Source organism: Pseudophryne corroboree, chromosome 7 (assembly GCF_028390025.1).
Source record: "Pseudophryne corroboree isolate aPseCor3 chromosome 7, aPseCor3.hap2, whole genome shotgun sequence".
Taxonomy (NCBI): domain Eukaryota; kingdom Metazoa; phylum Chordata; class Amphibia; order Anura; family Myobatrachidae; genus Pseudophryne; species Pseudophryne corroboree.
In genome coordinates this window covers 430,203,759-430,217,442 of record NC_086450.1, presented here as the reverse complement: position 1 = coordinate 430,217,442, position 13,684 = coordinate 430,203,759, and the positions used below count along the sequence as shown (strand labels likewise).

General features: G+C 47.0%; 1 protein-coding gene across 1 annotated transcript in view; it reads right to left on the bottom strand.

The window, feature by feature from the left end:
• Window positions 1–13,684, bottom strand: part of CHTF18 (chromosome transmission fidelity factor 18) — a 191,249-nt gene that overhangs the window by 86,720 nt on the left and 90,845 nt on the right. Inside the window, exons 9-12 of the mRNA XM_063934863.1 lie at window positions 2,553–2,650; window positions 2,173–2,296; window positions 1,369–1,511; window positions 823–916 (exon numbers count right to left, since the gene is read on the bottom strand). Coding sequence (XP_063790933.1) covers window positions 823–916; window positions 1,369–1,511; window positions 2,173–2,296; window positions 2,553–2,650 — 459 coding nt within the window. The remainder of the gene's footprint in view (window positions 1–822; window positions 917–1,368; window positions 1,512–2,172; window positions 2,297–2,552; window positions 2,651–13,684) is intronic.

The following is a 13,684-nucleotide window of genomic DNA, read 5'->3' as shown; positions in this document are numbered from 1 at the left end:
CCCCCCCCCCCCCCCGTGCCAGGTACACAATATTCCCACTGTGTCAGATATACAAATGCTCCCCCCCAGTGCCAGATACACAAATGCTCCCCCCCCTGTGCCAAATACACAAATGCCCCCCCTGTTCCAGATACACAATACCCCCACTGTGCCAGATATACAAATGCTCCCCCCCGTGCCAGATACATTTCATTGGCTGGTTCTGTTGTATACCCTCCCACACAGACATACCCAGACGATAGCGTTTCCTAAGCTCTGCAATTCTCCTGTCCGATGCTACATGTTTAATATGCACAATGCTAAATCCCCGTAAAAGGTTTCTCCTTATAAAGCACTTAGCAGCGGGGTCTTGACAGGTGGTGTAGTATAATTAAGAGCGTCTAGGACCAGCACGCAAGGGCAGTCTGGCACATTGGCAAGTGTCTCCCCTGTGGTACTAAATAACCAAAATACAGTACCAGTTTATTCAGACATGACTGTATCAATATGCCACACGCAGCACAAGCTGTCCACATAATGAGTTATACTCAGATGGGGACTGACGGGGACAACGGAACTCCGTCCAGGGCTTTTATCTGTCTACGGAGACAGAGCAAATACAATGCAGTTTTCCTACCGCCATAGATGCAAGCTCAGTAATCTATTTTACATATACTCACATTTAAATTATAACAGTCTATGCAAGGGCCAGTGACTATCTGCTTGTAAATGAGCCATGCAGCCAATGAGGAAAGTTCTTCTCATCCACTTAATAATAGGAAGAACAGTGAAATGTGTGAATGCTGGAGATATCGCTTCGTTTTGCAGCGTGGTATCACTGACCTCATATAACCTTTGCACCAGCCTGGAGGGCAGCGTCTGCGGGAAATTGAGCATGAAGGCTTGCTGTCTCAGCTGGCGGAGTGACGGGACATACCTGCATGGAAGAGAGGTAAGTCAGGGACGGCTACAAGGCATGACTGCTGTGCACACAGTGGGGAATAAAGCTTTAATACAAGCACCTGTAAATTATACAGGAACCCTTTAAAATAGTGGATTAGAATTTGGTCATCTCTGCTGGGGGTGTCAGGTTTGGTCGGGTGAAACAAGCAGACGGGGTTATTCATTCCCTACAAGCCAGACTTACACAGCACATGCTAATATAATAGGGCCAGGTGCTGTCTGTCTATCTCTGTGTAAATGGGAGAAGCACATACATCAGAGGCACTACAATGGAATAATTCCAGGGGCAGCACAGAAACGGAGCAGCATTCACTTATATAATGTCAGAGAAGGTACTGCATAGGGTTTATTTGCAAGTAAGAGGCCATATTTATGATTTAGGGCAAAAATGACAGATTATCCACTGACACAGACACGACTACTAACTGGTCATTGCAGATACAGATGATGGGTCTTAGCATCAAGCCGCCCTCTTTCTTCTTCTTCTTCAATGGTGCCGCTTCACTACTAGACTCTGCGTCCTTGCCATCTTTACGGTTGATCAAACTCAGCAGCATGTTGATCGAGACCTAGAAAATCAAGCCAACTGGAAAATATAGCAGGAGCAAAACTAAAATGCCAACATAGCAATTTCCCCCTTCCATATAACGACAGCCTGTACATCCAAGTTTCCCTTATCGGACTCTCCCTACTTTCCCTATGACGTCCCCCTTTCCTATAACACCCTCTGCTTCTCCTTCATACTCTTGTTTCATCCCACATAGCTGTGCCAGTAAAGAATGTAACCCGGGTCATTCCTTGCACAGATGTATCACAAGGTTTGTTCTACCTGTATCCTTGGTAAAATTGCTGGTACAACATCATGTGACACTACTGCTCTGCTATCCCCCCAGCTGCCCTCAATGATGTCCCCGGTTCCTAATGAGCTGAAAAGCCGATTATTGGCTGCAAATGCTGTGTCTGGGAACAGGTCAAGTCCAGGGTCAGACTGGCCAACACGGGTACCAGGTAAACCACCGGTAGGCCCCACTCCTTCCTCTAGGGATCAGGTTCCAGACTGTGCACTTGTATTATACATGGTAGATATGTTGCATTACACTGCACTAGACTATTGTGTATTTTAAGCCTCTGTGGATGCTGGCCACACCCCTAAGTATGGGCCCCTATCACTGCATTCCCCCGGTGGTCCCTTCCTGCCCCAGTCCGACACTGGTCAAGTCTCTTACGTACTGTGGGTGCGCCATCAATTTCATCAATAATCAGGCAGTTGGGCCGCTCATTAAGTCCCAGAACAGATTTCATTTGAGTCGCCGCCTCTATACGTGTTCTGAAGATTTCTGGACTGCGATCATCGCTGTGATGCCAAAGAGAAATCTCTGGTTACTACAAACAAACTACTAATCTTCTGGTTGGAAGCAGCAAACTGAATTGGTATTAAGAATATGGGCGAAAACCCTCTGAAAAAGCGTATTCTGGAAACAAGCTGGGAGATTGCTGTGTGTGGGAACCCAACTGACCCAGATGCTCAATAATGATTCTATTTCCCTTGCGAGTACGACCCTCTGCAGAGAGCACGCAGTTCTCTAATCCGCATTAAGACAGACACTCACCTGGCATTCAGTTCCACGACGTTGTACCCAGCATGCTTTGCAATAACATGTGCCAGTGTCGTTTTCCCTAGGCCAGGAGGGCCGCAGAGCAATGCAACCTAGAAGGTGAATAATCAAAAAAATAAGAATTTACTTACCGATAATTCTATTTCTCATAGTCCGTAGTGGATGCTGGGACTCCGTCAGGACCATGGGGAATAGCGGGCTCCGCAGGAGACAGGGCACATCTAAATAAAGCTTTTAGGATCACATGGTGCGTACTGGCTCCTCCCCCTATGACCCTCCTCCAAGCCTCAGTTAGGTACTGTGCCCGGACGAGCGTACACAATAAGGAAGGATCTTGAATCCCGGGTAAGACTCATACCAGCCACACCAATCACACCGTACAACTTGTGATCTGAATCCAGTTAACAGTATGATAACAAAAAACGAAGTAGCCTCTGAAAAGATGGCTCACAACAATAGTAATAACCCGATCTTTGTAACAATAACTATGTACAAGTATTGCAGACAATCCGCACTTGGGATGGGCGCCCAGCATCCACTACGGACTATGAGAAATAGAATTATCGGTAAGTAAATTCTTATTTTCTCTAACGTCCTAGTGGATGCTGGGACTCCGTCAGGACCATGGGGATTATACCAAAGCTCCCAAACGGGCGGGAGAGTGCGGATGACTCTGCAGCACCGAATGAGAGAACTCCAGGTCCTCCTTAGCCAGAGTATCAAATTTGTAAAATTTTACAAACGTGTTCTCCCCTGACCACGTAGCTGCTCGGCAAAGTTGTAATGCCGAGACCCCTCGGGCAGCCGCCCAAGATGAGCCCACTTTCCTTGTGGAGTGGGCCTTTACAGATTTAGGCTGTGGCAGGCCTGCCACAGAATGTGCAAGTTGGATTGTGCTACAGATCCAACGTGCAATCGTCTGTTTAGACGCAGGAGCACCCATCTTGTTGGGTGCATACAATATAAACAACGAGTCAGATTTTCTGACTCCAGCTGTCCTTGAAATATATATTTTTAATGCTCTGACAACGTCCAGTAACTTGGAGTCCTCCAAGTCGCTAGTAGCCGCAGGCACCACAATAGGCTGGTTCAAGTGAAAAGCCGAAACCACCTTAGGGAGAAAATGAGGACGTGTCCGCAGTTCTGCCCTGTCCGAATGGAAAATCAGATATGGGCTTTTGTATGATAAAGCCGCCAACTCTGAAACTCTCCTGGCTGAAGCCAGGGCCAATAGCATGGTTACCTTCCATGTAAGGTATTTTAAATCTACCGATTTTAGAGGCTCAAACCAATGAGATTTGAGAAAATTCAAAACTACGTTCAAATCCCACGGTGCCACTGGAGGCACTATTGGGGGTTGTATATGTAGTACACCTTTGACAAAAGTTTGTACTTCAGGCACTGATGCCAATTCCTTCTGGAAGAAGATTGATAAGGCCGAAATTTGAACTTTAATGGACCCCAATTTTAGGCCCATAGACAATCCTGCTTGCAGGAAATGTAAGAATCGACCCAATTGAAATTCTTCCGTTGGAGCCTTCTTGGCCTCACACCACGCAACATATTTTCGCCAAATGCGGTGATAATGTTGTACAGTCACTTCCTTTCTAGCCTTAATCAAGGTAGGAATAACTTCCTCTGGAATGCCCTTTTCTTTTAGAATCCGGCGTTCAACCGCCATGCCGTCAAACGCAGACGCGGTAAGTCTTGGAACATACAAGGTCCCTGCTGAAGCAGATCCCTTCTTAGAGGTAGAGGCCATGGATCCTCCGTGAGCATCTCTTGAAGTTCCGGATACCAAGTTCTTCTTGGCCAGTCCGGAGCCACCAGTATTGTTCTTACTCCTCTTTTCCGTATAATTCTCAGTACCTTTGGTATGAGAGGCAGAGGAGGGAACACATACACTGACTGGTACACCCACGGTGTTACCAGAGCGTCCACAGCTATTGCCTGAGGGTCTCTTGACCTGGCGCAATATCTGTCCAATTTTTTGTTGAGGCGAGACGCCATCATGTCCACCTTTGGTCTTTCCCAACGGTTCACAATCATGTGGAAGACTTCTGGATGAAGTCCCCACTCTCCCGGGTGAAGGTCGTGTCTGCTGAGGAAGTCTGCTTCCCAGTTGTCCACTCCCGGGATGAACACTGCTGACAGTGCTATGACATGATTCTCCGCCCAGCGCAGAATCCTTGCAGCTTCTGTCATTGCTCTTCTGCTTCTCGTGCCGCCTTGTCGGTTTACGTGGGCGACTGCCGTGATGTTGTCCGACTGGATCAACACCGGCTGACCCTGAAGCAGCGATTTTGCCAGGCTTAGAGCATTGTAGATCGCTCTTAGCTCCAGTATATTTATGTGAAGGGACGTCTCCAGGTTTGACCACACGCCCTGGAAGTTTCTTCCCTGTGTGACTGCTCCCCAGCCTCGTAGGCTGGCATCTGTAGTCACCAGGACCCAGTCCTGTATGCCGAATCTGCGGCCCTCTAACAGATGGGCACTCTGCAACCACCACAGGAGAGACAACCTTGTTCTTGGTGACAGTGTTATCCGCTGATGCATGTGCAGATGCGATCCGGACCATTTGTCCAGCAGATCCCACTGAAATGTCCGTGCATGGAATCTGCCGAATGGAATCGCTTCGTAAGAAGCCACCATCTTTCCCAGGACTCTTGTGCATTGATGTACTGACACAGTTCCTGGTTTTAGGAGGTTCCTGACAAGTTCGGATAACTCCCTTGCTTTCTCCTCCGGGAGAAACACCTTTTTCTGAACCGTGTCCAGAATCATTCCCAGGAACAGCAGACGAGTTGTCGGGGTCAATTGAGATTTTGGAAGATTCAGAATCCACCCGTGTTGCTGAAGCACTACCTGGGTTAGTGCTACACCGACTTCCAGCTGTTCTCTGGACTTTGCCCTTATCAGGAGATCGTCCAAGTAAGGGATAATTAATACGCCTTTTCTTCGTAGAAGAACCATCATTTCGGTCATTACCTTGGTAAAGACCCGAGGGGCCGTGGACAAACCAAACGGCAGCGTTTGAAACTGATAATGACAGTCTTGTATCACGAACCTGAGATACCCTTGGTGTGAGGGGTAAATTGGGACATGCAGATAAGCATCTTTTATGTCCAGGGACACCATGAAGTCCCCTTCTTCCAGATTCGCTATCACTGCTCTGAGTGACTCCATCTTGAACTTGAATTTCTGTATGTACAGGTTCAAGGATTTCAGGTTTAGAATAGGTCTTACCGAACCGTCCGGCTTCGGTACCACAAATAGTGTGGAATAATACCCCTTTCCCTGTTGTAGGAGGGGTACCTTGACTATCACCTGCTGAGAATACAGCTTGTGAATGGCTTCCAAAACCGACGTCCTTTCTGAGGGAGACGTTGGTAAAGCAGACTTTAGGAACCGGCGAGGGGGAGACCTTTCGAACTCCAACATGTAACCCTGAGATATTATCTGCAGGATCCACGGGTCCACTTGTGAGCGAGCCCACTGATTGCTGAAAATCTTGAGTCGACCCCCCACCGCTCCTGAGTCCGCTTGTAAAGCCCCAGCGTCATGCTGATGGCTTTGTAGAACCCGGGGCGGGCTTCTGGTCCTGGGCAGGGGCTGCTTGCTGCCCTCTCTTACCCTTTCCTCTGCCTCGCGGCAGATAAGACTGTCCTTTTGGTCGCTTGTTTTTATAGGAGCGAAAGGACTGCGGCTGAAAAGACGGTGTCTTTTTCTGTTGGGAGGGGGTCTGAGGTAAAAAAGTGGATTTGCCGGCAGTTGCCGTGGCCACCAGGTCCGAAAGACCGACCCCAAATAATTCCTCTCCTTTATATGGCAATACTTCCATATGCCTTTTGGAATCCGCATCACCTGACCACTGTCGCGTCCATAAACTTCTTCTGGCAGATATGGACATCGCGCTTACTCTTGATGCTAGAGTACAAATATCCCTCTGAGCATCTCGCATATAAAGAAAAGCATCCTTTAATTGCTCTAGAGTCAATAAAATACTGTCCCTATCCAGGGTATCAATATTTTCAGTCAGAGAATCCAACCACACTACCCCAGCACTGCACATCCAGGCTGAGGCTACTGCCGGTCGCAGTATAACACCAGTATGTGTGTATATACTCTTCAGTGTAGTTTCCAGCCTCCTATCTGCTGGATCCTTGAGGGCGGCCGTATCAGGAGACGGCAACGCCACTTGCTTTGATAAACGTGTGAGCGCCTTATCCACCCTAGGGGGTGTTTCCCAGCGCGCCCTAACCTCTGGTGGGAAAGGGTATAATGCCAATAACTTCTTGGAAATTAGCAGTTTTCTATCTGGGTTAACCCACGCTTCGTCACACACGTCATTCAATTCCTCTGATTCTGGAAAAGCTACAGGTAGTTTTTTCACCCCCCACATAATACCCCTTTTTGAGGTACCAGCAGTATCAGAGATCTGCAAAGCCTCCTTCATTGCCGTGATCATATAACGTGTGGCCCTATTGGAAAATACGTTTGTTTCTTCACCGTCGACACTAGATTCATCTGTGTCGGTACCCGTGTCGACTGACTGAGGTAAGGGACGTTTTACAGCCCCTGACGGTGTCTGAGACGCCTGAGCCGGTACTAACTGGTTTTCCGGCCGTCTCATTTCGTCAACTGACTTTTGTAATGTGCTAACATTATCACGTAATTCCATAACTAAAGCCATCCATTCCGGTGTCTACTCCCTAGGGGGTGACATCACCATTACCGGCAATTGCTCTGCCTCCACACCAACATCGTCCTCATACATGTCGACACACACGTACCGACACACAGCAGCCACACAGGGAATGCTCTAATCGAAGACAGGACCCTCTTAGCCCTTTGGGGAGACAGAGGGAGAGTTTGCCAGCACACACCAAAAACGCTATAAATGTATATAAACAACCCTAGAAGGTGTTGTTTTTGATATAAGCGCTTTTAATATATCAATATCGCCAAATTATGCCCCCCTTCTCTTTGTTACCCTGTTTCTGTAGTGCAGTGCAGGGGAGAGTCCTGGGAGCCTTCCTCACCAGCGGAGCTGAGCAGGAAAATGGCGCTGAGTGCTGAGGAGAATAAGCTCCGCCCCTTTTTCGGCGGGCTTTTCTCCCGGGTTTTAAGAAAACTGGCCTGGGTTAAATACATACATATAGCCTTAATGGCTATATGTGATGTATTTATTTTGCCACTAAAGGTATTTAATATTGCTGCCCAGGGCGCCCCCAGCAGCGCCCTGCACCCTCCGTGACTGAATCAGTGAGACGTGTAGCAACAATGGCGCACAGCTGCAGTGCTGTGCGCTACCTTCATGAAGACTGAGGAGTCTTCTGCCGCCTGCTTTCCGGACCTCCGTCTTCAGCGTCTGTAAGGGGGATCGGCGGCGCGGCTCCGGGACGAACCCCAGGAGGACCTGTGTTCCGACTCCCTCTGGAGCTAAGTGTCCAGTAGCCTAAGACTCCAATCCATCCTGCACGCAGGTGAGTTGGAAATCTCTCCCCTAAGTCCCTCGATGCAGTGATCCTGTTGCCAGCAGGATTCACTGAGATTTAAACCTAAAAAAACTTTTTCTAAGCAGCTCTTTAGGAGAGCCACCTAGATTGCACCCTTCTCGGACGGGCACAAAAACCTAACTGAGGCTTGGAGGAGGGTCATAGGGGGAGGAGCCAGTACGCACCATGTGATCCTAAAAGCTTTATTTAGATGTGCCCTGTCTCCTGCGGAGCCCGCTATTCCCCATGGTCCTGACGGAGTCCCAGCATCCACTAGGACGTTAGAGAAATTAGATATTTTATTTTACATTAAATATTTTTTATTGTTGTATTCACTGAATGACACTGGGGACATTGGGATATAGGGGTGAACTGCTCAATCTTACCCGTAGCTCCTCCTCTCTATACCGCACGCCTGCCAAGAACACCAGTTATGTTAAACTAAACCCCACAGAATAGAGGAACGTACAAGGAGGAAAGCGTTGTTCCACACATAATCCTGCTCATGGCAAAAAGGACTCCAGGTGCCTGGACCATGGTATTGATAAATGGATCTTTACAGCCTTTCCACATAAGGAACAGAGAGGCATATGTATCTAAGCTTGCAGAGAGATAAAGTAGAGAGAGAGAGATAAAGTAGAGAGAGAGAGATAAAGTACCAGCAAGGTTACAGGCTGCGTTTGAAAAACAGCAGCTAGGATCTGATTGGTTTGTACTTTATCTCTCTCCAAACTTTGATACATATGCCCCCGATTTCCACTTACTAAGTTGTGAAACTCCACTCTTTGTTCCAGTACATTGATCAAAAGTTTAGAATATACCCCAGCAAATAAGCATGAACCTCGAAAACCCCAATACCAGTGGCTAATCCCTAATCAGGAAGACACCCTCGCCAGAGGGTCTACCTCCTCAACGACCAAACGAGAGACTGACAAACTCATGGGCACAGAAGAATGACCAGATTGGACTGACAATAGGGAAACTTGTTTCTCTTCTGGGAGCTCCGTAGAGTGAAATTGGGAAGCCTGGACTGCCTTTAAGGGTGCGAGCTCATCTTCCCCAGAAGATACATTCAAACACATACAGATGCCTGTTAGCCAGAAACAACTTAACCCTACAATGCAACAAAAGGATCTTCTCGTCCAGCAGGAACACCTGCCGAAGATGGGAGTTGAAAAAGAGCCCCAGAAAAACCACATGCTGGGTAGTAGACAAGTTCGACACTTTTTTTCTAATTGACAATCCACATGTTGGATTCCAGGTTCTGCACTGCGTCTAGCACAGGGGACAGGAGCAAAGGCGGGGACCTGGACTTGATCATCAGGCTAGGGAATGATAGTCACTCTCCTTAATATACAGTGCATCCTAAAAGTATTCACAGCGCTTCACTTTTTCCATATTTTGTTATGTTACAGCCTTATTCTAAAATGGAATAAATTCATTTTCCCCCTAAAAATTCTACACACAATACCCCATAATGACAATGTGAAAAAAGTTTGAGATTTTTGCTAATTTATTAAAAATAAAAAACTAACGAAATCACATGTACATACGCATTCACAGCCTTTGCCATGAAGCTCAAAATTAAGCTCAGGTGCATACCGTTTCCACTGATCATCTTTGAGATGTTCCTACAGCTTAATTGGAGTCCACCTGTGGTAAATTCAGTTGATTGGACATGATTTGGAAAGGCACACACCTGTCTATATAAGGTCCCACACTTGACAGTGCATGTCTGAGCACAAACAAAGCATGCAGTCAAAGGAATTGTCTGTAGACCTCCGAGACAGGATTGTCTCGAGGCACAAATCTGGGGAAGGGTACAGAAAATTATCTGCTGCTTTGAAGGTCCCAATGAGCACAGTGGCCTCCATCATCTGTAAATGGAAGAAGTTTGGAACCACCAGGACTCTTCCTAGAGCTGGCCGGCCGTCTAAACTGAGCGATCGGGGCAGAACGGCCCTAGTCAGGTGGTGACAAAGAACCCGTTGGTCACTCTGTAAGAGCTACAGCATTCCTCTGTGTAGAACATGGGTCTTCAACCTGTGGCCCTCCAGCTGCTGTGAAACTACACATCCCAGCATGCCCTGCCACAATTTTAATATTAAAGTATGCTAAAACTGAGGCAGGGCATGCTGGGATGTGTAGTTCCACAGCAGCTGGAGGGCCGTAGGTTGAAGACCCATGGTGTAGAACCTTCCAGAAGGAAAACCATCTCTGCAGCAATCCAACAATCAGTCCTGTATCATACTTGCCTACCTGACCCTCTCCATGAGGGAGAAAATGCTCTGTTCCTGGACTTTCCTGGTAATGTATGATTGCCATCACCTGTGATGAGCTAGTTAATTGATAAGAAAGGTGTTTCGCTACAGGTGATGGCAATCATATTACCAGGAAAGTCCAGGAACAGAGCATTTTCTCCCTCATGGAGAGGGTCAGGTAGGCAAGTATGGCCTGTATGGTAGAGTAGCCAGACGGAAGCCATCCCTTAGTAAAAAGCACATGGTGGGCCTGCCTGAAGTTTGCCAAAATGCACCTGAAGGACACTGACCATGAGAAACAAAATTCTCTGCTATGATGAGACAAAGATTGAACTCTTTGGCGTGAATGCCAGGCATCATGTTTGGAGGAAACCAGGCACCGCTCATCACCAGGCCAATACCATCCTTCCAGTGAAGCATGGTGGTGGCAGCATCATGCTGTGGGGATGTTTTTAAACAGCAGGAACTGGGTGACTAGTCAGGATACAGGGAAAGATGAATGCAGCAATGTACAGAGACATCTTGGATGAAAACCTGCTCCAGAGTGCTCTTGACCTCAGACTGGGGCGATGGTTCATCTTTCAGCAGGACAATGACCCTAAGCACACAGCCAAGATAGCAAAGGAGTGGCTTCAGGACAACTCTGTGAATGTCCTTGAGTGGCCCAGCTAGAGCCCAGACTTGAATCCGAATGAACATCACTCGAGAGATCTGAAAATGGCACCGACGCTTCCCATCCAACCTTATGGAGCTTGAGAGGTGCTGCAAAGAGGAATGGGCGAAACTGCCCAAGGGTAGGTGTGCCAAGCAAGTGGCAACATATTCAAAAAGACTTGAGGCTATAATTACTGCCAAAGGTGCATCAACAAAGCATTGAGCAAAGGCTTTGAATATTTATGTACATGTGATTTCTTAGTTTTTTATTTTTTGATAAATTTACAAAAATCTCAAGAAAAAACTTTTCAAGTTGTCATTATGGGGTATTATAAGTTGCATTTTGAGGAAAAAAATTATTTATTCCATTTTGGAATAAGGCTGTAACATAACAAAATGTGGAAAGAGTGAAACGCTGGGAATACTTTCCAGATGCACTGTAAGAGTCACCATCATTGCAATGATCTTTGTGAATTCTCATGATGCGGATGCTAGGGTGCCCTGAACTGGTAATGCTGGTTTTGAACTGCAAACCAGACACTGCTCTGATGTTCCACTCACAGGGAGATGTGCAAATACACAACATTAAATACCATAAACTGCTCACTCAGAGACCGCATCTTGAAAGTGTCTACTATGAGCTGGGTGTCCAAGGGCTTAAAGTACAAAATGGAACATAAGAGTGTAAGAGGTTCTACTCATCTATTGCCAGACATCCCTCTGATGCCCAGTGGGTGAATTCATTGCACAAGAGACCTGATCACTGTCTTATTCAGCAGTGACCCTGCTCCCCGGGAGGTTCCTGCATTTGGAGTGGGTCCCAGCATTGAAAGTACCGCTATGGCACCTCTAACGACCACCGACAGCTCTACAGACCTCTTCTGATCACTACTAGTCATAAGCAGCATGGAAGAAAATCCGCACACTCCAGGGCACGGAACTAAAATTGTAATTCAGGGCAGGCGGGGGATACAGAGAGGAGGCGCTACAGACAGGCTAAAGAATTTAAAGAGGCTGCTTTCCTGTAAACGCCACTCAACTCCAACGCTCCCGGCAGGGTTGGAAAAAAACCCAGTTAATCCAAAGTTATTAGGCTTTGATATGTTTATTTTACATCTTTCAATAAAACCAATTTTTACGGCTCATCATTGCCATTACATCTGAATATACAGTATGTAGACATTCAAAACAAATTAAAACAGACAAAATACACTTAAGAGGGGGGAATTAAATTTTTAATGGGCACCGCTGGCAGCAATTCAACTGTGTTGCCCTATGGGCCTGCATGCTGCCAGTCGCGTACATCTTTTCTCGCATGTGCAAAAAGTGACCCATTTACGTAGCTAAACTTGGTCTGACCAGGCGCGATCAGTGTGTAAAATAACCCCCAAACAACTGAATTGTGCACCTGATATCCAGTTACTTCAGACCGAGATTGGGAGCGCAAAAACAATTTAATCGCCCCCATGGATAGATGAGAGTGAAAATAAGAATAAGTTAATGTTAAGCATTAGTCCTACTTATTACTAATAATCAAATAAATCTGAATAGTAATACAGCATGGAAAATGCAAAAGCACTTTTCAGAGAAACACGCAGACTCACAAGCGGATGCCTCAGGATGCGGCTTACTAGGGAGGAACAGTGCTTCTCTGTTAAGTGCTGTTCCTAGTGCAGCTTGACACTGCTGGTGTGTGACCCGGACCACACTTCTCTCAATAAGTGGCGAAGGGTTCATGAGGCAAAAGGGAACTAAGCCCCTATAAATAAATAAGATTTTACTTACCGATAAATCTATTTCTCGGAGTCCGTAGTGGATGCTGGGGTTCCTGAAAGGACCATGGGGAATAGCGGCTCCGCAGGAGACAGGGCACAAAAAGTAAAGCTTTTCCAGATCAGGTGGTGTGCACTGGCTCCTCCCCCTATGACCCTCCTCCAGACTCCAGTTAGGTACTGTGCCCGGACGAGCGTACACAATAAGGGAGGATTTTGAATCCCGGGTAAGACTCATACCAGCCACACCAATCACACCGTACAACTTGTGATCTAAACCCAGTTAACAGTATGATAACAGCGGAGCCTCTGAAAGATGGCTTCCTTCAACAATAACCCGAATTAGTTAACAATAACTATGTACAATTATTGCAGATAATCCGCACTTGGGATGGGCGCCCAGCATCCACTACGGACTCCGAGAAATAGATTTATCGGTAAGTAAAATCTTATTTTCTCTATCGTCCTAGTGGATGCTGGGGTTCCTGAAAGGACCATGGGGATTATACCAAAGCTCCCAAACGGGCGGGAGAGTGCGGATGACTCTGCAGCACCGAATGAGAGAACTCCAGGTCCTCCTTAGCCAGAGTATCAAATTTGTAAAATTTTACAAACGTGTTCTCCCCTGACCACGTAGCTGCTCGGCAAAGTTGTAATGCCGAGACCCCTCGGGCAGCCGCCCAAGATGAGCCCACCTTCCTTGTGGAGTGGGCCTTTACAGATTTAGGCTGTGGCAGGCCTGCCACAGAATGTGCAAGTTGGATTGTGCTACAGATCCAACGAGCAAACGTCTGCTTAGACGCAGGAGCACCCATCTTGTTGGGTGCATACAATATAAACAACGAGTCAGATTTTCTGACTCCAGCTGTCCTTGCAATATATATTTTTAATGCTCTGACAACGTCCAGTAACTTGGAGTCCTCCAAGTCACTTGTAGCCGC